Below are 22062 nucleotides of genomic sequence, written 5' to 3'. Positions count from 1 at the left end.
GTTCTTGGGCACTTGGGTTTTTTCTGAATTTTGGCTATTGTGAACAGTGCAGCAATGAATATAGAAGTGTAGATATAATTTCAACTGTACTTTTTTGCCTCTCTGGGATATATTCCCAGGAGTATTATTGCTGGGTCAAATGGGAGCTCAATTTCTAATTTTTTGAGAATCGACCATACTGTTTTCCAAAAGGGCTGAACCAGTCGGCATTCCCACCAGCAGTGAAGAGGGTCCCTTTCTCACCACATCCACGCCAACACAGGTTGCTTTTGTTCTTTTGGATGTGGGCCAGTCTCTGTGGTGTGAGATGATATCTCATTGTTGTTTTGATCTGCATCTCCCTGATGATTAGTGATGTAGAGCATTTTCTCATGTGTCTTTTAGCCATTCGGATTTCTTCTTTGGAAAAGTTTCTGTTCATTTCATCACCCCATTTTTTGATGGGGTTAGATGTTTTCTTCTTGTAGAGTTCAACCAGTGCTTTGTATATCCTTGATATCAACCCCTTATCAGATGGGTACTGGGTAAATATCCTTTCCCATTCTGTAGACTGTCTTTGTATTCTGGTCACTGTATCTTTTGAGGTGCAGAAGCTTCTTAATTTAAGATAGTCCCATTTGTTTATCTCTGTTTCCACTTGGTTGGTCAGTGGAGTGTCATCTTTGAAGATACCATTAGCCTCAATATTGTGGAGGGTTTTGCCGACCTTGTCTTCAGTGTACCTTATGGATTTTGGCCAGATGTTGAGATCTTTAATCCATTTTGATCAGACTTTTGTGCATGGTGTTAAGTCGAGGTCTAAGCCCATTTTTTCGCATGTGGTTGTCCGGTTATGCCAGCACCATTTGTTGAAGAGGCTTTCCTTGCTCCACTTCACATTTCTTCCTCCCCAACCCCTGTACTTTGTTTCTGGTTCCTCCCCCCACAAAATTTCTTCAGGGAGTAGTATATACCAAGAGTTGTCAAACTTTTTTTTTTTTGCTTTTTGGGTCACACCCGGCAATGCTCAGGGGTTCCTCCTGGCTCATGCACTCAGGAATTACTCCTGACGGTGCTCGGGGGACCATATGGGATGCTGGGAATGGAACCAGGGTCGGCCATGTTGGCTGCGTGCAAGGCAAACGCCCTACCCGCTGTGCTATCGCTCCAGCCCCCAAGTTGTCAAACTTTTTATCTTTATTTTTTTTTTTATTGAATCACCATGAGACATACAGTAACAACATTGTTCATAACTGAGTTGTCAGACTTCTTGTAAGGGTCATATGATATTTATTTTAGGACTTGAACTACTTACTTTCTCTGTTTTAAAAATGACCATGGGGCTGGAGTGATAGCACAGCAGATAGGGCATTGGCCTTGCATGCGGCCAACCTACGTTCAATTCCCGGCATCCCATATGGTCTACCGAGCACTGCCAGGATTAATCCCTGAGTGAAGAGCCAGGAATAACCCTTGTGCATTGCCGGGTGAGACCCAAAAAGGGGAAAAAAAATGACCTTTAAGGATGGAGAGATAGTTCAGAGGGTAAGGTATGCAGTTGACCCAAGTTCAATCTCTGGCATCCCATAGAGTCCCCTGAACTGAAGCAGGAGTGATCTCTAAGTGCAGAGCCAGGCGTCAGGCCCGAGTACCACCAGGTGTCTTTTGAAAAGCCCAAAATAACTACATTTTACAAAATTACCTTTTTTTTGGTTTGCTTTGATTTTGGACCACATTTGGTAGTGCTTAGGGTTTACTCCTGGTGGTGGTGCTTGGGGGACCATATGGGATGCTGGTGATCGAACCCAGTTGCATGTAAGGCAAGTGCCCTTCCCACTGTACTATCACTCCAGCCCCAGTATTTGATTTCTAAGCTGCTTGTTCTGTTATGATTTTATGACCTGCCTTTTTTTCCCCTCTTACCCAGGAAAAGTGGGTTGAAGTTGCCTCAATGAAAGTGCCTAGAGCTGGCATGTGTGTTGTGGCAGTCAATGGGCTTCTGTATGTTTCTGGAGGACGATCTTCCAGCCATGATTTCTTGGCTCCAGGTACCCTGGACTCAGTTGAAGTTTATAATCCTCATTCGGATACATGGACAGAAATTGGTAACATGATCACCAGTCGCTGTGAAGGAGGTGTTGCTGTACTATGAAATATGAAACAGAGAACTTAAGAAATATTTTGAAAATATCAGCTCTGGTCTTTTGCAAGACAAATGTGTATTTGGTCCTAGGACCCTCTGATTCTATCAGATAAATGTCAAAGTAATGTTTTTTCTAAGAATCTAAATTAAAAAAAATATGAAATAACACCCAAAAACTGGCCCCCTGGCGCCGTGTAATCCCATCAACGGCCAAGATCCAGAGACTATAAAACCCAGCTCCCAGAAGAGAACAGTGCAGTCTCCTGCCCGCGCGCCTAGCTGTCCTCGCCGGGGCCCCTTGGAGGGGAGCGGGTTGAGTTTCCCTCCCCGCCCCGACCAGGGCTCTGGCAGCCGAAGACCTCCAGAACCAACCACCACCATGCTGAGACCACTCTCCACATGCATGAAGGTACCGGCAGAGGAACAAAGGCATGCGGGTCCCGGGGCTGAGATCTCCAAGCCTACTCGGATCGGGGCTGAGCATCCTCCACCCAGATCCTCCACCTTCCAGTAGGCAGGGGTCACACCCAACAACTGGCCCCCTGGCGCCGTGTAATCCCATCAATGGCCAAGATCCAGAGACTATAAAACCCAGCTCCCGGAAGCATGCGGCCACATTTGTGGCCACATGACATCTTATCTCATTCTTACTTTGGACAAACCTGGCAGGTTACCGAATGTAACCTGCCCACACGGCAGAGTCTGGCAAACTCCCCGTGGCGTACCCAATATGCCAAATACCAGTAACAATGATGGGTCTCATTCTCCTAAGCCAGAAAGAGCCTTTAATATGGCACTTTTTAAAAATCTCAGGGCTAGGACGAATGAGACGTTACTGGGGCCTGCTCGAGGCAATCGACGAACAACAGGATGGTCGTGATCATGATCGTGATGAAATAAATTAAAAAAATTAATATAGAGCTCACATAAATTTTCTAGCTGGTCAGTAGAAATGTTGTCTCTGCCTTAGAATTGTTTAGTCCAGTTAAGGGTCAAGTACTTTATGTAAAAATGATTTATTGAAAGTTTCCTGAAAACTGGCTTCCTGATTGCTTTCCCGGTATAATTGAAGATTTGACATAACCTTTGTGTAATATACAAATACCAATGATACAGTTTGAAGATGGTTGTATGTGCTGAGTCTGTGGCTCAGTGGTAAAGCACCTGAATTGCCTGTCAGAGGTCCTTACTTCAGTCCTCAGCAATGCAAAAAAAAAATGTATTTACATTTGTAATGAATCCAGAGCACAATGGCCATAGTTTAACCTTCAAAGAAGAAACAATGATAAACCTTCCTACTTTTTTTTTTTTTTTTGACTGGGAGGAGGAGTTAGAGCCACACAGAGGACTGAGGATTTAGGGATTGTTCAGCTTTGCTTAGGACACAACATAGTGTTTGGAATTAAACCCAGGCCTTTCACATGCAAAGCATGTGCTTCAGCTCTTTGGGCTACTTTATTCTGAGTTACAAACTTCTATTGGCAGCTGATATTGGGAGAGGTACCTGAGAAATAACTACTTGTATAGATGTATGGATTTTTATCTGATAAAAAACATTGAAGAAGCTTTTGATCACTCTTTTTGTTTTTAAGCCACACTCAGCGGTACTCAGTTTACTTCTGGTCTGCACTCCTGAGGGCAGAGCTTGGGGACCATAAAGGGTGCCAGGATTGAACCTGGGTTGTCCATGTGCAAGGCAAGTGCCCTACTTGGTCTACTGTTTCTCTGGCTCCTCTCTCATAATTTTTTTTTTGAGATGTCACACCCAGCAGTGCTTAGTGTTTACTCCTAGCTCTTTGCTTAGGGATTACTCCTGGGGGTGTTCAGGACGTCATCTGAAGTATTGCGAACCAGGATCAAAACAGGATATGGCTGCACTCAAGACAAGCGCCTGATCCCTCTACACTCTTCTCAACCGTCTTTTTCTTTTGTTTTTGGGCGACACCCAGCTTTGTTCGCACTTACTTTTGGCTCTGCACACAGGGGTCACTCTTGGCAGGCCCTGAAGCCATATGAGGTTCCATGAATTGAATCCAGATGGGCTGGACACAAGGCAGGCACCTTATGGTCTGGACTCTTCTGGCCCTTGACCCAAACTGTTTTTGTGGGTTTTTGCTTTGTTTTGTATTTTTTTTTGTTTGGGAGGGGGGTTACTCCTGGCTCTGCACTCAAGAATTATTCCTGACAGTGCTTGGGGAACCATATGGGATACTGGGGATAGAACCAGGGCCAGACACCTGCAAGGCAAGCACCCTACCTGCTGTACTCTCTCTCCAGCCCTGGAATTAAGTAACAAGTTTTATACTGCAAAAAGATAGATGCTAAGAGCCTATCGGGTGACCTAGAGAATTTTTTTCTCTTTTTCTTCATCACCAAAAATGTTTGACTTTGCAGTTTATTAGCTTATCATGTTTTGTGAAGTTTACTTATACTTTGGCAAGCCTAAATTATGAGCTCACTGAAAAACTGCTGCCTGACTTGAAAAAGGTGGAATTGTAGATATCTGGAAACTTTTTATAAAATGACACAGAAGAGTTAAGTTGAGAGACTTCTGACCCCAAACTGCTTCTTTACTTAATAATTCTTTTTCTCTCTGAAAAGTATTCTAAAGACTTCTTGTCTGTTATTTTCTGAGAGCAAGATTATTATTCTTTTTTTGTTTTTCCTGTGCTGAATGTCAAACCTTGTCCACATACATACAAGGCAAGTACTCTGCTGTCAAACTACATCCCTGGCAAGATTCTGTACTTACGGACATCATATTTCTGGGGGGTGGGGAGCACACCCAGCAGTGCTCAGGACTTACTCCTGGGTCTGCACTCAGGGCGCTCCTGGCGGGGCTTGAGGACCATGGGGAATGTTAGGGATGGAACCTGGGTCGGCTACATGCAAGGCAAGGACCTTAGCTGCTGTCCTGTTGCCCCAGCACCTTATGTACATAATTTCTGTCTTATTTCCTCTGTGAGTTGGAGCCAGCTAACATTGTCTTGCCTGCATTTAGGTCTATGTTGCTGATTTGAGGGTGGTTTACCTATCTTTAATTTTCCCAGTTTGTGTTTTATGTTTCACGAGGGTTCTCCAATTTTCCCATTTTATGTGTATCTGTTTTTGTTAGGAATTCAAGCCCAGGCCTCTTACATGCAAAAAGCATACGTTCTACCTCTGAACTATATCTCTGGCCTCAAAATTCCATTTTGTTTTTAGTACTGGCATAGAGAATATACCATATTACGTATGGAGCATGGATGCTATTTTCAGAACTGCAAACAAAAAAAGTTTTATGTAAGTAGTGCCAAGGATTAGACAGGGCCTCACACATGCAAAGTAAGTGCTCTACATTCTTGGCATATTTACTATTGGGCATCGGCAGTTTATTCAGTTTGTTTTCAATTTTGGTTATTGGGTTACACCTAGCAGTGCTCAGGGATGACTTCCCACTCTGGCACTGACTCCTGGTGCTGCTTGAAGAGCCATGGAGATGGTGATGGGACCCAGGTTTCTTGCATGCATGCAAAGCATATGCACAAACCCTTTGGGCTCTCTTCCTGGCCCCAGCAGCTTATTCAGATAGAAATCCTTTGGTGAGACCAGAGCAATAGTACAGTGGGTAGGGCACTCCCTTGCATGCGGCCAACCTGGGTTTGATCTCTGGCATCCCATACGGTCCCCCAATCACTACCAGGAGTAATTCCTGAGTGCAGAACCAGGAGTAACCCCTAAGCATCGCTGGATGTGACCCAAAAAGCAAAAACAAAAACAAAAAAAAAAAACAAAAAAAAAACTCAGAAAATAGAAATCCTTTGGTAAGCATTAAAGATTCAGATAGCACTCAAGTCCAAAATATTTAGGTTGGCCTATAAGAATATTTTCATAACTACATGCAGGTATGAAGCTCATGAAATGTGTATTGAAAGCTGTGTCTCTATAGATTATTCTGAAAAGTAAGTCGCACACCTGATTGGAATCTGAAAATATCAAGGAATTAATTATCAAGAGGGGCTGGAGTGATAGTACAGTGGGTAGGGCATTTGCCTTGCATGCACTCGACTGGGTTCAATACTCAGCATCTTATATGGTCCCCAAGCCCCGCCAGGAGTAATTCCTGAGTGCAGAGGCAGGACCAACCCCTGAGCATTGCCAGGTGTGGCCACAAAACCAAAATAAGTAGGTAATTTGTAAATAACTTAATCTTCGACCCATGTGCCTTTAATATTACTAGCCATAGAAATAATTTCTGTTGTCTGACACCCAGCTAAAATGGCTCTATGAAGGGGATAAATTTTTATACTGTTATAGAAATGTAAAAAACAAGACAATCATGATTTGGATTTAATAGATCTAGATAAACTCTGAAAATAGGTGATGGTAAACTCCTATATTAGGTGACTGTAAAATGCTTACTTCCAAGATAATGAATTGTTTTAAAAATGAATATACTAATAAAGTAAGTTGACTTCTGCTTTTATTCACATTATTTCATTAGTGTTTCTGGCTCATCAAACCGTAGGAGGGTTGTTCAGGCTTTTAATTTCTTTTAGTTTTGGTGAAACTAGAAAGTTTTTATTGAAACTTATCTAGAAAGATGTGATGGGAGAGAAGGGCTGAAGTACATATTCGAGAGAGAACACGGGCTTCTCCAGAATGGAAAAAGGCAAGCAAAGAAACGGAGACAAGCAAGCAAGATAAGTGTTCAAAGGGGAACATGGGCTTGAAGAGTAAGCCTGTCCAGGCTTTTTAGTATCTTTCATTATAGGAACTTTTAAGCTCGTTTAGTTTTATGGACTATTAAAATGATCTCCCACCAAAATATTTGAGAAAAATGTTCCTGAATATCCTGTCTGATATACTTAAAATGAATACTTGAAAATCAAGTTTAAGAAGAATAGAAGAATACCTAGAAGAATAAAGCAGTGACTTAGAGCACCAACCATGTAAGCACCTGGTCAGAAGTTTCCATTATAGGGGCTAGAGCAATAGTACAGCAGGGAGGGCATTTGCCTTGCATGCAGCCAACCAGGGTTCGATCCCCAGCATCCCATATGGTCCCTTGTGCACCACCAAGAGTAATTCCTGAGTGCAGAGCCAGTAGTAACCCTTGAGCATTGCTGGATGTCACCCAAAAAGGCAAAAAGAAAAAAGTTCCCGGCGTTGGTATGCACATGCAACAAGCATAGTCCTAGAAGACACACTGCGCAGCACCGAGAAAAGCAGTCTGACAGCAGAGGAGCACAGCCACCAAAAAGACGTGACCGCTAAAGCCAGGAAGTATGACACCTGGCAAGCAGCACAACCAAACCTGAAAGCCTCAACTGAGTGTGAGCCTCAGCTAGCATATACAAGCACTGCAACCTGGTGTGTGACTCGAACTAGCACCACAACCAGCACATGTGCGACCCCCAGTCACAATATCCCTGTGGTGACAAACAGTGACACAGAGAAATCCCAATCATGAAAACTTTGTGCATCTCATGGTGATTCACTTAAAAAATATATTAAATTAAAATACCACAGAAATAAATTTTCTAAAATGAGCGCTATAGTTTACCTGCAAAATGCATTCTCTGGCACTTTAGTTAAACAGTAATTTGCCTGAAAGTATGACTTATCCCTAGTATCAACTCTGAAGATGAATTTGAAAATGATTATGGGACCCCTGAGCACTGTCAGGAATGATCCCTGAGCAGAGTCAAGAGTAAGTCCTGAGCATCACTGGGTGAGACCCAAAAACAAAACACGTTTTAAGTACCTGAGAAGCAGTGTTTCCTCACTAAAACAGTAAGGTTTTTTATGAGTATGGGCTTTCTTTCCAAATCAGGTCATTTCAGCCACAGGTTTTGCCTCATAATCTCAATGGTCAGAGAGAAGTCTAATACCATGATGAACTAGTCTGCTCTCACTGCTATTACCAAGTACCAAAGAAACTGAAACAACAGAACTGATCGTCTGTTTTGGAGTTAAGTCTGAAACCAGGATTTTGGTAGAGGTGACTGCTTCTTAGAGGCTGAAGGGGTGATGTTCTGGGTTTCTAGGCTGCATGTGGATGGCAGTCTTTTATGTTCAGGACATTCCCATTGTTTCAGAAATTCCCCTCTTTAAAAACACTGGCAATATTATATTGTAGCACACCAACAGGACTTCCCATCTCAAATAAACTGTTTATTTTTGTCTAAAGTAAAATGTTGATTTGTCAAAAGTAAAATGAGGATAAGGTGTATTTTAAAACCACAGTAGACACTCTTCCTCTCTTCACAAGAATTACGATGAACACATTCTCGTTGGTGAGGGTAAAAATGTCAAAGAGAAGGAGGAAAAGGTGATGTCACAGGCTAGTATCATCTACTGTGCAGTTTCTATTTATCCTACCGGACTGGGTCTCTTAGGTCCTTTCTCTGGATAAATATCTTTCAGCAGTAAAGTGACTACAAATGAAAAAAAGGCCACCAGAGTGATTATTATCCTCAGGGCTTTGAACCAACTGGGATAATGTGGCAAAAGAAAATGTTCAGCGTGTAACGCTATCCCTAAACCTATGATTACTATGACTATAGCTTCACTGAGTCTTTCCGAAAAAAGAAAAGCAAACCATGAAAATAAAAGAGGAGCTGTGCTGTTAGCTAAATTAAGGTAATCTGCTTTGGCAGGACTACCTTCTGTGAGAGCAAAACCCCATCTAATCCCTCCCAAAAAAGATAGGAAACTAGCTCCATAAGCCATTTGAACAAAAGCTAAAATAGGGATGTAAGACTTTGTTACCACCATGACCAGTGGTGGAGCAACAAGAGGGATCAGTCCTGCCAGAGTTAAATACAACGCTGGCTTTGGGCTGTCGGGGAGGGAAGTGATGCTGCTCGGTGACCTGGCTGGAAGTACTGTTTGCTTTTGCTTTTTAAAACTGCAAGGGGAAGTATGATAGTACTGAATCCTGTTCATGTACGCTGGATATGATGAGAGAAGCCCATGCCGTGGAAACAAAGGGGGAAGAGAATTCTGGAGACAGATCTTGAGACAAAGCCTATCTGTTTTTGTGCTGGACCATCTTCTGACTGTGAAAGGAAACTTCAGCATCTGTAGAGACACAGAACCGGAAGATTAAAACAAAAGCAATACGTACACAACACCAAACTTGATAATTCATTCCAACCTGAAACAATAGAAAAGCCATCTATTTTTTATCAACACATCAAATTTTACAGAAAAGGTGAACTGATTACATCACTGGTTGGCTAATATTAAACAGCTATATAAAATGCCAAAGAAGCTACTGAATAAAAAACTTCTAAGCAGGGATATGGCTCAAGTGGTAGAGTAGAAGCTTTGTATGTACAAGGCCCTAGCTTTAACCCCAGTACCCCAGAGCCTATAGCCAGCCAGTTGTGAACCCCCCACAATAAAAATAAAGAGGATCAGGAAAATGGAAAGCATATATGCCTTGCGTTCAGGGGCCCTGGATTTAATGTCCACACTGCATGATCCCTGGAGAACTTGCAGAAGCAAGCCCTGAGCAGTGCAAGCTGTGTCTAGGTTGGGAAAAAAAATCAAGAGAGTTGGCTGGAGACGTAGTACAGGAACAAGGCATGCCTTGCGTGTGGCTGATCCTAGTTTGATCCCCAGCGCCTATGATCCCCCGAGCACAGAGCACAGAGCCAGCAGTAGCCACTCAGCACAAGTGGGATGGCCCAAACACCCCTGCCCCTGCAAAACAAAACAAAACAACCTAATAGAATAGGAACTAGTGATACAGGGCCCAGAGGGATGGCTCAGTGGCAAAAGTGCTTGCCTTAGGGCTCAGCTCAGGGACATCTCTGGAAAATCTGCCTTATAAGCTTGAAGCCAGTAAGGCTATATGGTCAATTTCTGGCACTGCCCCACATACCTGAGTATGATCCCAGTGGAGCTGCTGTTTGCAATAGCCTTGGCTGCGACAACCAAGTGAGCCACCTCTGGTACAACTCAACAAAGGTGTACAACCCTAGCAAGCACAGCAATCAAGGGTGCGCGGCTTCTGAGTCACCGATACAAGAACATCAAGAACAAAGATCTGTTTTGCAAGTGTGAAGGCACAAGTCTGATTCCTCACAGTGCCCTCATGTGCCCAAGTGTGTTCCTAGCAGTTCTGCTGTTTGGAATCCCCGGAAATAAATATGTGATCTCTGGCCCACTGGTGAGGTGAGTGCAAGTACTCTAAAATGGGTGACTCACAGTGACCACTGCAACTAAAGGTGTGAGCCAAGACTTCAACCCCCAGAGCACACAACCAGAATGGGTTGTAAGAATATGTAAGATGGAGGGGGCTGGAGAGATAGCACAGTAGGTAGGGCATTTGCCTTGCATGTGGCCGACCCGGGTTCGATTCCCAGCATCCCATATGGTCCCCTGAGCACCGCCAGGAGTAACTCCTGAGTGCAGACCCAGGAGGAACCCCTGTGCATCGCCGGGTGTGACCCCCCCAAAAAACAAAACAAAAAAAGAATATGTAAGATAGATACGGATGTCACCCAGTAGTCCAGCACTTACCTTCATGTGTGACACCCTTATGTATGATCCTACACTAAATATACAACACCCTGCTAACCCCCTCCGCCCCCACTACATACCACAAAATGTGCCTGAACATCACCACTAAAGAAGTGGGATCCCTGGCAAGCAAGTGTGCAAACACAACCCAAAGTATTAGGACCTGCAAGGGGGGAGGGGCGGGGGGCAACAAGGAAGGGAGAAGAGGGAGAAGAGAAGGGGATGGCAACGAGAAGGGGAAAACCAGTGACTTTGTTTCAGTCTACCACTAATCTTCGTCCTTAAGTAATTGAAGGAGAAACAGGTGAAGTCTAGGAGTTTACTATATGGCCTCTCCTGTTTATATAGAGGGTATGTAAAAGAAACAGCACTCATACCAGAGAAGATAATTTACCTAGAGGAACACAACTTATCTTCCAATTTTGCTTTATAGGGACCGAGGGACAGTACAGTGGGTAGAGTGCCTGCCGTGCACATGATTGGATCCCTGGCACTCGAGATGGCACTCATATGGCACTTCCACCAGGAGAGATCCTTGAGTTCAAAGCCAGGAGTAAGCTGTGAACACTGTCAGGAATGTCCCTCCCCTCTAAAACAAACAAACAAACAAAAAAAGACAAAAAAAAGACAAGGAATTCTGAAAAGTATATAATATTGGGGTCCTGTATTAGAGCACTTTGGCACATTGGTCTTTGATCACATATGACTGTACTCAAGGCTCATTCCTAGCTCTACATTTAGGGATCACTACTGGCAAGCTTGGGACCCAGGTGCAGTGTCCAAAATCAAGCCTGGTTTGATTACTCCTGCCTCTGTGCTCAGGGATCATTCCTGGTAGTGCTAGGAAGATGAGCAACTCAGATGAGCAACATGCAAAGCAAGCACCCTACCTGCTCTACTACCTCTCTGGCCCTCTTTTTTTTTTTCTTCTTTTTGGGTCACACCTGGCGATGCACAGGGTTTACTCCTGGCTGTGCACTCAGGAATCACCCCTGGTCCCTGGCGGTGCTCAGGGGACCCTATGGGATGCTGGGAATCAAACCCGGGTTGGCCGCGTGCAAGGCAAACGCCCTCCCCGCTGTGCTATTGCTCCAGCCCCTCTGGCCCTCTTGTCGACACTCTGTTCCACTTTCCTATTTTTAAAGATTACTATAGCACTTATCACTTGATATTAAATATTTTTCTATGTCTCCTCAGCTAAGTGAGGATAAAGAATTTCATCTTTTTTCCTAACATTTCTCCAGTCAAGTGATAACTGGAAAATAGATTCAAACGTATGCTGAATAACCAACCTTTGAAGATGTCCGAGAAAACTTCTGGATGAAATGAAGCATACTGTGTACTAGTGAAAATCTTGCTCAGGAAGATGCCACGCAGTTCTGATTGGTATATTATTATGGAAAGTAAAGGATCTGAATCAGAGAGACATATTGCTGGGGGGAAAAAAATCAAAATCATGACGTTACTTTTCTTAACTTTCTCCATAATTTAATGTTTTTGTTTTTGGGAGCACACCTGCCGTGTTAGGGGTGGGGTTGTTCCCATCATAGTGCTCTGGCAGTTCCAAACAGTGCTCAGGGCTCAGGGAATGGACCATGAGGTGCTTGGGATCAAAACCAGGGCTCTCACATGCAAAGCACTTTCGAGCTATCACCCCAGTCCCTTATGTGTAATTTAAAAAATTAACTCACCAGAATTTCTCCTGTTGTTCCTTTGAAAACCATGAATTTTTTTTTGTTTGGGGGCCACACTTAGTGGTGGTTACTCCGAACTCTGCTCAGGGATCACTCCTGGGATCACTTGTGGACGGTACTTGGTGCTGAGGACTGAACCCCGATTGGCCAGTGCAAGGCAAGTACTATCTTTCCAGCCACGAAAACAATATATATATATATATTTTTTTTTTCCTTTTTGGGTCACACCCGGGCATTGCACAGGGGTTACTCCTGGCTCTGCACTCAGGAGTTACTCCTGGCGGTGCTCAGGGGACCATATGGGATGTTGGGAATTGAACCCGGGTCAGCCGCGTGCAAGGCAAACGCCCTACCCACTGTGCTATCACTCTAGCCCCCCCCAAAAACAATATATTTTTAAAGATTTTTTTATCTTTTCTTTTTTGAGTCAGACCCATCTGTGCTAAGCTCCTGGCTCTGCACTTACGATGGGCTCTGGGGAACACAGGTGCCGCCAGGGATCAAACCTGGATAAGCCGCATGCAAAGCGAATGCCTCACCCACTGTCCTACCTCTCTGGCCTTGAAAACAATGTATTTTTAAAAAATCAGTAAAATCAGTAAAAAAAAAACAAATCTTTAAAAAATAAATTTTTTTAAGAGTCCATTTTTGAATTGTTCTTTTAGGTATTGCTACTTGGTGTAAAAGAAAAAAATAATGCAAGAAGGCAGACCATCTGTATTTTATAAATTCTTCTGTTATTTCCCAGCTGTGTGACCTTAGGTAACCCTGCAGTGCCAGTTATTTTATTTTTTTAAGGTGCCAGGGTGAACCCAAATTTTCTCATCTCTTTTTTTTTTTCTGGCTTTTGGGTCACATCCAGCTCTCTTTAAAGGACCATATGGGATACCAGGGTCAGAAGCATGCAAGACTAGCACTGCCTGCCTCCCTCCCTCCCTCCCTCCCTCTCTCCCTCCTTGCTTTTTGGGTCACTCCTGATGTATTCAAGGGTTACTCCTGGCTCTGAACTTAGAATTACTCCTGGTGGTTTTTGGGGGACCATAAGGGAGGCCAGGCATCACCCCCAGATCAGCTACATGCGGAGCCAGTGCTTTACCGACTTGTCTACTGTTCTGCCTCAAGTTTTCTAATTTGTAATTTTTTTGTTTTGTTTTGGGGCCACACATGGCCGTATTCTGTGGGTACTTCTGGCTTTAGCACTCAGGAGTCACTCCTGGCAGACTCAGGGAACCATAAGGGATGCCAGAAATCAAATTCAAGCTGGCCATGTTCAAGGCACTTAGCACCTTGCCTGCTGGACTATCTCTCCAGCTCAGGAAGATGAGTTTTAATTTCCCCATCTTCAAAACGAAAGGTTAGAGGGCTGAAGAGAGAGCTGGTAGGGTTCTAGCCCCACACGTGAGCATCCCAGCTTCAATCTCCGGCAAAAACGAACAACCTAAGGGTCGGGGCCAGACAGGTAATTTAGGTAGAAAATCATATGCTTGGCATGAGTTCGATTCATGGTACCATGTGGCTGCCTCCCCCCGCCCCATCCCAGCAGGGACACCAAGGGTATAAGCACCGCGGGGCTAGAACAGCCCCCTCCTCACCTCACCCAAGCACTGAACTGTCAGGCCTGCACTTCTGCAAAGTATCACCCCCTCTAGCCCTGACCCCAGCACAGCAGGATGTGGCTCTTACACAGAAAAAAAAAATAACAAAACCATGCTTGCTTTCTTCTATTATCTTTTTGGGGCATAAGAGTATTTTACAGCTCAGAATGATGACAGGAGCAATCAGTACTGTCTTAACTGCATAAATTTCTCCTTGAATTTTTAATCTACTTGCATGAACTCAACATCAATTTGGATTAAGAGAGAGCACTATTAAGTTAGAGTGCATACTTTGAATTCAAACAAACAGGGTTGGCATCCTGGCTCCACCACTTAACAGCTGTGTGATTTTTGGTGTTTTGGCGCCACAACTAGCAGTGCTCAGGCTTACTCCTGACTCTGCACTCAGGGGTTGCTCCTGGCAGAGTTTGGGGGATCATATCAAGTGTTGAAGATCATACCAGAGTTTGCTGCACGCAAGGCAAGTACCCTAGTCACTGTAAGAACTCTCTGGCCCCAACAGCTCTGTGATTGGGATGAATTTATTTAGTCTTGTTATGGTGAGATTCATCTTTTAAGTATGAATTATAGTAATTACTTCATAGGGCTGGAGCGATAGCACAGCGGTAGGGCGTTTGCCTTGCACGCAGCCAACATGGCCAACCCGAGTTCGGTTCCTCCGCCCCTCTCGGAGAGCCCGGCAAGCTACCGAGAGTATTCGATATGCCAGACACAGTAACAACAAAGTCTCCAATGGAGACGTTACTGGGCCCGCTCGAGCAAATCGATGATCAACGGGAGGGCCTTTACTTTACTTTACTTTTACTTCATAGGGTTGGGCTGGAGCGATAGAAACAGCGGGTAGGGCGTTTGCCTTGCACACAGCTGACCTAGCCGACCTGGGTTCGATTTCTCCATCCCTCTCAGAGAGCCCGGCAAGATACCGAGAGTATCTCACCCACATGGCAAAGCCTGGCGAGCTCCCCGTGACATATTCGATATGCCAAACACAGTAACAACAAGTCTCACAATGGAGACGTTACTGGGTCCGCTGGAACACGGGAGGACAGTGCTACAGTGCTACTTCACAGGGTTGTAAGAATTAAATCAGCTGATACATGTAAAGAGCTGAGAAATATCCCTGTCACTGTATCAACAGACAAGTAATATTCTACCTTACGCACCAATGAATGGTTAAGAATTGTCAAGGTTGTAGAGATAATTCCGGAATGGACTTGCTTTTGCATGATAACAGTAGCCTGGCCTGCTGAAGCCTCAAATCATAAAGCCAGGAGTAGCCTCTGAATACAGCTGGGGGTGTCTGATTTTCTCCCTCACCCCTGCCCCTCTACCCCTGACACACACCAAAAGATCATGTCTAATTCAGCAGTTAAAAAGCAAATGGGGGTGGGGAGAGGGCTGGAGTGATAGTACTGTGGGTAGAACGTTTGCCTTGCACACTGCCGACCAGGGTTCCATTCCCAGCATCCCATATGGTCCCCAGAGCACCACCAGGAGTAATTCCTGAGTGCATAAACCAGGAGTAACCCCTGAGCATCGCCGGGTGTGACCCAAAAAAGCAATAAAAAAAAAAAAAGGAAATGGGACTGGAGCAATAGCACAGCGGGTAGGGCATTTGCCTTGCAAGCAGCCGACCCCAGTTCGATTCCCAGCATCCCATATGGTCCCCCGAGCACCGCCAGGAGTAATTCCTGAGTGCATGAGCCAGGAGTAACCCCCCGGGTATCGCAGGGTGTGACCCCAAAACAAAACAAAACAAAAAAAGCGAACGAATGAGAATATTAATCCTGGTCCTTTACAAAAGTAAAATAGAATTCAAAATGTTGTATTAAGTTTTTTACGTCACTGGTATTAGAAGTGGATAGAGAAATTCTGTACAGCACTCAATGCCTTCATTCTATACACGAAGAAATGATTGGTCCAGAGAAATAGCATAGCTGGTTAAGGAGCATACCTGGCACTGCAGCTGACCCTGGCTCAATCCTGAGCACCGCCCACGTTCACCTGCGGACCACCAGAAAGGATCCCCGAGCAGAGTCCGGAGCAAGCACTCCACACCGTTGGATGCGGCCCACAAACGCACGCCCACCGCCCTAAAGAGAAACAAGCTTTCAGGGACCTCTTGGGGAAATCGTGGTCTCTACCCGTCCTAAAGACAAAGCACATCATCTGCAAGGCACACACAGGTATTTTGCTGAAAATCAGCGACGTGAGGGCATACCAGACCATTCAGAAATGACTTCGTCCACCTTCGAACTTCTCTAAACACTCACGTGTTTTTCGACTCACGGGCATACAAGCGGGGAAAAAAGTGTTAAACCCTCCAGGCCGGAAGAAGCAACGGTAAGATCATTAAAGGGTCAAACGCTCAACGTTTTTCACTGCCTCCAAGAAGAAGTCGGAATATGCAAAACTGAGCTGCGGGGGCTGGAGCGATAGCACAGCGGGGAGGGCGTTTGCCTTGCACGCGGCCAACCCGGGTTCGATCCCCAGCATCCCATAGGGTCCCCCGAGCACCGCCAGGGGTGATTCCTGAGTGCATGAGCCAGGAGTCAGCCCTGTGCATCGCCGGGTGTGACCCAAAAAGAAAAAAAAAAAAACCTGAGCTGCGATCGGAGAAAAACGGACAGTCCTGACCTAAGGGTGCCCCGGAAATTTTCCCGACGGTGCACGCAGATTCAACGACTTGGTGCCCACAAAACCCCGTTCCCAGCTTGTACTTCGTCGCAGCCCCGCTACGCGTACTTGCCGGCTCGCGGCAGCGAACCACGGAACGCTGAGCTCCAAGAACCCCCCGGTGCTCGCCGACACACGCGCTTCCGGCAAGCGAGGGTCCACCACCCACTTCCCAAGAGCCGGAAAAGAAATGCGTCCGGGTGGGGACTGGGCCGGAGCTTTTTCGGTTCCTAGGCCGTCTTTCTGGCTGGAGCTATTTGCACGCCTTCGTCCCAGTGGGTGCCGGCCGGGAAGCCTGCAGGCGATCGCGGCGCCCTTGCTTCTCTCGTCCAGGGCGACACGCTAGCTGCACCCGCCCCGCGGAGCGTGGGCAAACCCAGGGCGACTGCTGGATCTCCTGAGGCACCAAAAAGCTCGGAGAGATTCGGCCTTTTAAGTGGAAACGAGCCAAATCGCTTGCCATTTCTGGAGCCCACCCTTTGCAAAAACAGTAGGGTTTCTTGGGTGGACGAGGCACACTCTTGCGCACGAGGGTCCTGAGCTACTGTTATTCGAAAATGAATCAATCATCGGGTCTGGAGAGAGCGCAAAGGGCGGAACGCATGCACGGTCCCACCCCTTAGCTTCACCGGCACAGCGACCTCCGAGCCGGGAGTGCCCGTGAGGAATGCCACGCTGGCTCCAAAACCAAGAGCCCCCTTTATACTTCCCTTCTCTTTGCTAAGGGCTGGAAACTTGATTTAGACACAAAACGCGGCATGAGGAACAGGATTTTCACGCCCATGAAAGGTAGGACCCTGGACGGGGAGCTAAACCCGACAGATTTCATCACTCCTCCCGTCCTCCTCCGCTTGATCTCTTGTGTCGGTGCTTTGACCTTGGGAAGGTCCCTGCCCTTCTCTGGGCCTCCGTCCCCCGCCTATCAAAGGGAAACAGCGCCCGGCTGCTTGGAGGCCCCTTCCGAAACAACGGGAGGGCTCAGGGCGCCCCCAACAGCCCATTTCTCCGTTCCTCCGGATTCTAGGTCAAATCCGGCTCCCGGGCTGCCAGGCCACCGCTCGGCTTAACTTCCCGGGGCCCGGAGCAAACTCTGCCGGAGAGGAACCGCGTCCAGCGCGTCGGCTTCCACCCATTTCCTGCTCCGCGGCAGCCCCGCCCCTTCGCGTCGGGCGACGCCCAATCAGACCCGGGAGCGGGGAGGGACCGGCGTCCCGGCAGGCCCCGGCCAGAAGCCCCGCCCCTCGCCGGGCTGGGGGCGTGGCTCCAGCCTCGGGGCGGAACTACCAGTCCCGGCGGGCAGCGCGTCGGGTCGGCCGCGCGGGCCTGCGGAAGCCCCGGCGTGTGGCCCGCTGGGGGCTGGAGTCTCGACGCGCGCACGTGCAGCGGGGCCGGAGCGGAAGGTGGGAAGGGGTCGGGACCCGAGCGGAGCTGGGGCGTCCGATGACGCGGGGCCGGGGGAACAAAACAAAACAAAAAAAGGCGCACCGATGATCCTAGCCCCCCTCCCCCCGCCTCCTTCACGCGCGTCCTGGTGTCGCGCGAGGGGATCACGCCCCGCGGACCTCCCTCCCGCTCTGCGGCCGCGCGAAACCGGGAGGCGCGTTCGCTTCTGCAGCGGCGGGGACGGGTGACGACCGCGCGCAGAGCTGAAGCGGGGCTGGGGGCGGGGCAGGGGGAAACCGCCGTCCGCGGGGTCGAACGTCGGCGGCGCGCGGGGGGCGGGGGAGGGCGGGAGGGGAGGGGGAGGAATCAGAGGAATCACCCCCCCACACACACACGCCGGCCTTCTGCGCGTGCGCGTGCGCTCCGGTGGGCGGGGCGAGCGGGTGGGCGTGTGCGGGGAGGGGGCGGGCCCAGGCCGCCCGCCGCCCCGCCCCTCGCCCGCTCGGCCCCGCCCGGGCGGTGTGGGCCGGGCCGCCATTTTGGGGAGAGCTTTGTTATGGTTGTGGGCTCGCTGCCTCGGCCGGCTCTGGACGCGGGGGACGCTCGCCGGGACGCGGCCTCCGGAGCCCAGCTGTAGCCCCGCCGCCGCCGCCGCCGCCGCGCGGTGAGTCCGAGGGCTGCGTGGCGCCGCGCGCGGGCGCCGCTCGGGACGCCGCTCGGGTGCGGGGGCTCCGCCCGGCGCCTCCCCGCGGGGCTGCGGAAAGTAGTTGGAGGCGGCGGGCGCACAGGTGGTTGCGCGGCGGGCGGGCGGGCGGCCGGGGGTGGGGAGGGGCGGGGAGCGCGGCCCGCGGGGGGCGGCGGGCGGAAGGGGCCGAGGCGCGCCGGGGAGCGTCGGGCGGCGGCCCCGGCGCGCTCGCTCGGGCTGCAACTTCGCTCCCGGGTCGCTCCCGCACCTGAGGCGCGCCGGCCCCTCGCCCGGCCCGGGGGTGGGCGCCGCCTCGGACGGGCGTTCTGCGGCCTCGGCCGGCGGCTCCTTTTCTCTTCTTCTTCTTCTTCTTCACCTCCGCCCGAGAAAGGAAAGCAAAAAAATCCAAGAAGGGGGAAAAGACTCGTGCAAGTCCGCGGCGCCGAGTCTGAGGGGCACGAGCAGCCTCACCCTCCGCGCCCCGCTCCTCGCCCCCTCGGTCGCGGGGGGTCTCGGCGCTTGTATTTCGGAGCCGCGTCCCCGGCTCCCGCCGACCCCTCCCTCCCCCGGAAAAAAAAAAAAGAAAAAGAGAAAAAACGCTGCTGGTCGCTCGCCAAGCGTGTTTGAACGACTCGCTCCCCCCGGCCCCCCCCCCGCGGGATTTTTTTTTTAAATTTTTTATTTATTTATTTATTTATTTTCCAGTTTCCGATCTGCTCCCCACCTGGTGGGATTCTTCCGAGGGGCCGCGCCCAACACGGTGGGTCCTGCTGAGGGAAGCGCCCCGAGCTCGGGTCTCACTCCAGGGCGTCGACGCGGTCCGGTTTTTTTTTTTTTTCCCGTCGTTTCTCCCACGGACGCGGCCGCGGAGTCGTGCGACCCCCTTTTTTTTTTTTTTTTTTTTTTCTTCTCCTCGCCGTGGAGCGGCTGCTCGGGGCCGCGCTCGGGGTGGCGGAGCCGAGCTCGGAGGCGCCGGGGAGTTTTTGCTCGCTCGCTCCCTCGCTCGCTCCGAAAGTTTCCGGGCGTCCCGGGGGCGGCGGCGGCGGCGGCTGCTGCTTGTTGTTTTTGGGGGTGGTTGTTGGCGTGTCGTTTCGGGGCTCGATCGGGCCGCCCCGGGTGCGTCCCGAGGTTGGTTCGGCGTGTCCCCTTTTGTGGCCGCGTCGCTTTTCCCACGGTGGCCCTGCCTAATAAGCTCGCTGGAAAAGGAACGGGAAGTGAACGGGGGTCCGGGGGTGGGGTGGGGGCTGGTGCTCCCAGCAGTCCCGGAAAGGGTGAATCCCGTTCCGAAAGGTAAACGGCACCCGGGGAGACCGTGATGGGGTGGGCGGTTTTGTGGCCGGCTGCTGGCCCCTGGCAGGCAGCGCTCGACGCGGTTCTCCCCGACCTGGGGGTTTCTTGGACGCGTGCGAGGCTGGCAGGCGGGACGAACTGTGGTTTCGGAGTGACTCGACTGTTGGGCCCTTGGAAACAAAGCGTCTCTTTCTGTTTGCTTTCTTAAACCGCGAGAGCTGGACCTCCGGCAGAAACAAAACGGCATAGCCTGGAAACCAAAACTTAGTGAACCTCAGTTTTTTTTTTTTTTTTGCAAAGGTGCTGGAGTTTCGCGCTTAAAATGATCGAGATTTAAAAAAGTTAGCAAATGCTGATTGTGCATGCAAACTTTGGAATAGTAAAGTGAGTTGTCATCTTTTCTGCAGTATCGGTTTTAGCCTACGGTTTACTTGGGTTTTTTTTTCTTTTTTTGGCCTTTTGCTTCAAACCCAGCGATCCTAGAGGTTACTCCTGGCTCTGCGCTCAGAAATTACGCCCGAGGAGACCAAAGTTTGGGATGTGCAGGATCGAATCCGGGTGGGCTGCGTACACGCAGGTGCCCTGCCTGCTGTATTGTCTGTGTTGTCGCTCCGGCCCAAGGTTTACCTTTGTTTTAACCCAAAAGTTTTTCTCCATTCCTGTGTTTTTTTTTTTTTTAACGCGAACTGGTTTTGATAGTTTTACAAGAAAAACTTGAAGATACTTTATAAAACTTAGAATCAGTCTGTTTTTGTTTTGACATCGTTACTTGATTGACCCAACCAGTTTGGCTGAGATTTTAAACCTGATTTTTTTAGATGCTCAGAAGGTTTTCTTTGCATATTGGTGTAATTTTTTTTTTTCGGTTGGTTCTAGGGAGTATGAGAAATTGGTATCAGTAAGAGCTAGTAGCACATGGATAGGAAGATTTCTTCTTATTTTGAATGAATTCGACTTACTGATTTTAACAGACAGTAGTTGTCAAACTTGACAAAAAAAGGACATGTCCAACCATTTAAAAAAGTTTTGGGAGGTGGAGAGGTAGCACAAGGGCAGGAGTGCTTGCCGTACTCCCAGCAACCCAGGTTGGATCACTAATTATCCCATGTGATCCCTAAAGCCCATCATCATTGATCGCTGAATGCAGAGCCTGGAGTAACTCCTGCGCACCACTGGGGGTGCCACCCCAAAACAAAAAGTAGGGTGGAATGAAATTTGGGGTGCATTTTTATTATGATTAATATTTGTATCATGACATTTTTACATCAACATTCGTTTACTAGAGTGTAAGTATTTGTTTTTAGGGATGACTGTTACCTCATCAGAGTTATCACTGTATCCCATCAGTACAGACCATAGGACCTTTCCTTTCCTCTCCCCACCTCAGTTCTGTGAGCAGTGTGATTTATAATGCTCAGTTCAGCGGTTCTCCAGTGGATTGCTCATCTTTCTTTGGATTGGGTGTTGTTGTTGTTGTTGTTGTTTGTGCCACACTCAGCAGTGCTCAGGGATTACTTCTGGCTCCGCACTCCGAAATTACTTCTCTTGGTGCTCAGGTGACCATATGGAATGCTGATGATGGAACCCAGATTGGCCTCATGCAAGGCAAGCACCCTGCCAGCTGGACTATCTCTCCCACCCAACTTATCTTTGTTTTATGACTAACTTATATGCAGTTAATTGTCAGCATTCTAATATATCAGTACTGACTGTTGGTTAGAATGTTTTACTCATGAAGCAGTTTTTTTTGGTCCTTATTTTATAGTTGAGGGAAATATGTCCAGAGATTTATCCAGCTCGTAAGTAGCACAACCTGTATTCCAGTCTAAATACTTTCCTTCTTCACATCTGCTCAGTCATTACTCCTTATGGGCTCGGGATCACATGGGGTGCTGGGGGCTGAACTTGGGTGATCCACATGTATGCAAGCACTCTGCTCACTGTACTCTCCAAAGTCTTAAGATACCTGGGTTTTTTGTGTTTTGTTTTCTTTTCTTTTTGGGTCACACCCAACAATGCACAGAGATTACTCAGGAAATACTCCTGGCGGTGCTCAGGGGACCATATGGGATTCTGGGAATC

General features: G+C 48.3%; 3 protein-coding genes across 8 annotated transcripts in view; 2 read left to right on the top strand and 1 right to left on the bottom strand.

Annotated features, from left to right (window-relative positions):
- IPP (intracisternal A particle-promoted polypeptide) overlaps positions 1 to 2287 on the top strand; it is a 32850-nt gene extending 30563 nt beyond the window's left edge. For both annotated transcript variants that reach the window (XM_056130915.1, XM_056130914.1), the window contains one exon: positions 1907 to 2287. In XM_056130915.1, coding sequence (XP_055986890.1) covers positions 1907 to 2131 — 225 coding nt within the window. In that variant the 3' untranslated portion in view covers positions 2132 to 2287. The remainder of the gene's footprint in view (positions 1 to 1906) is intronic.
- Positions 2288 to 7748: 5461 nt separating this feature from the next.
- Positions 7749 to 16783, bottom strand: TMEM69 (transmembrane protein 69). Of its 3 annotated transcripts, none has more exons than XM_056130941.1 (4): positions 16692 to 16783; positions 15901 to 16039; positions 11929 to 12069; positions 7749 to 9187 (listed from the first exon to the last, which is right to left on the bottom strand). In XM_056130941.1, exons 3-4 carry the CDS (start codon positions 11968 to 11970, stop codon positions 8477 to 8479), a joined length of 753 nt encoding a protein of 250 aa, XP_055986916.1. In that variant the 5' UTR covers positions 11971 to 12069; positions 15901 to 16039; positions 16692 to 16783; the 3' UTR covers positions 7749 to 8476. The 3 variants fall into 3 exon arrangements, with proteins under 3 accessions (XP_055986916.1, XP_055986917.1, XP_055986918.1); XM_056130942.1 differs by having other exon boundaries at positions 16584 to 16694; XM_056130943.1 differs by lacking the exon at positions 15901 to 16039 and having other exon boundaries at positions 16692 to 16712.
- A 527-nt stretch (positions 16784 to 17310) lies between these two features.
- GPBP1L1 (GC-rich promoter binding protein 1 like 1) overlaps positions 17311 to 22062 on the top strand; it is a 53732-nt gene continuing 48980 nt past the window's right edge. The window contains exon 1 of one of the 3 annotated variants that reach the window (XM_056130920.1): positions 17311 to 17411. The gene's annotated coding sequence lies outside the window, so the exon portion shown is untranslated. Of the gene's footprint in view, positions 17412 to 17941; positions 18023 to 18553; positions 18670 to 22062 lie in introns of those variants that run through there. The other 2 variants (XM_056130919.1, XM_056130918.1) reach the window with 2 other exon arrangements.

This window comes from Sorex fumeus, unplaced genomic scaffold (genome assembly GCF_029834395.1).
Source record: "Sorex fumeus unplaced genomic scaffold, SorFum_2.1 ptg000082l, whole genome shotgun sequence".
Taxonomy (NCBI): Eukaryota; Metazoa; Chordata; class Mammalia; order Eulipotyphla; family Soricidae; genus Sorex; species Sorex fumeus.
This window is presented reverse-complemented; position numbering and strand designations above follow the sequence as displayed.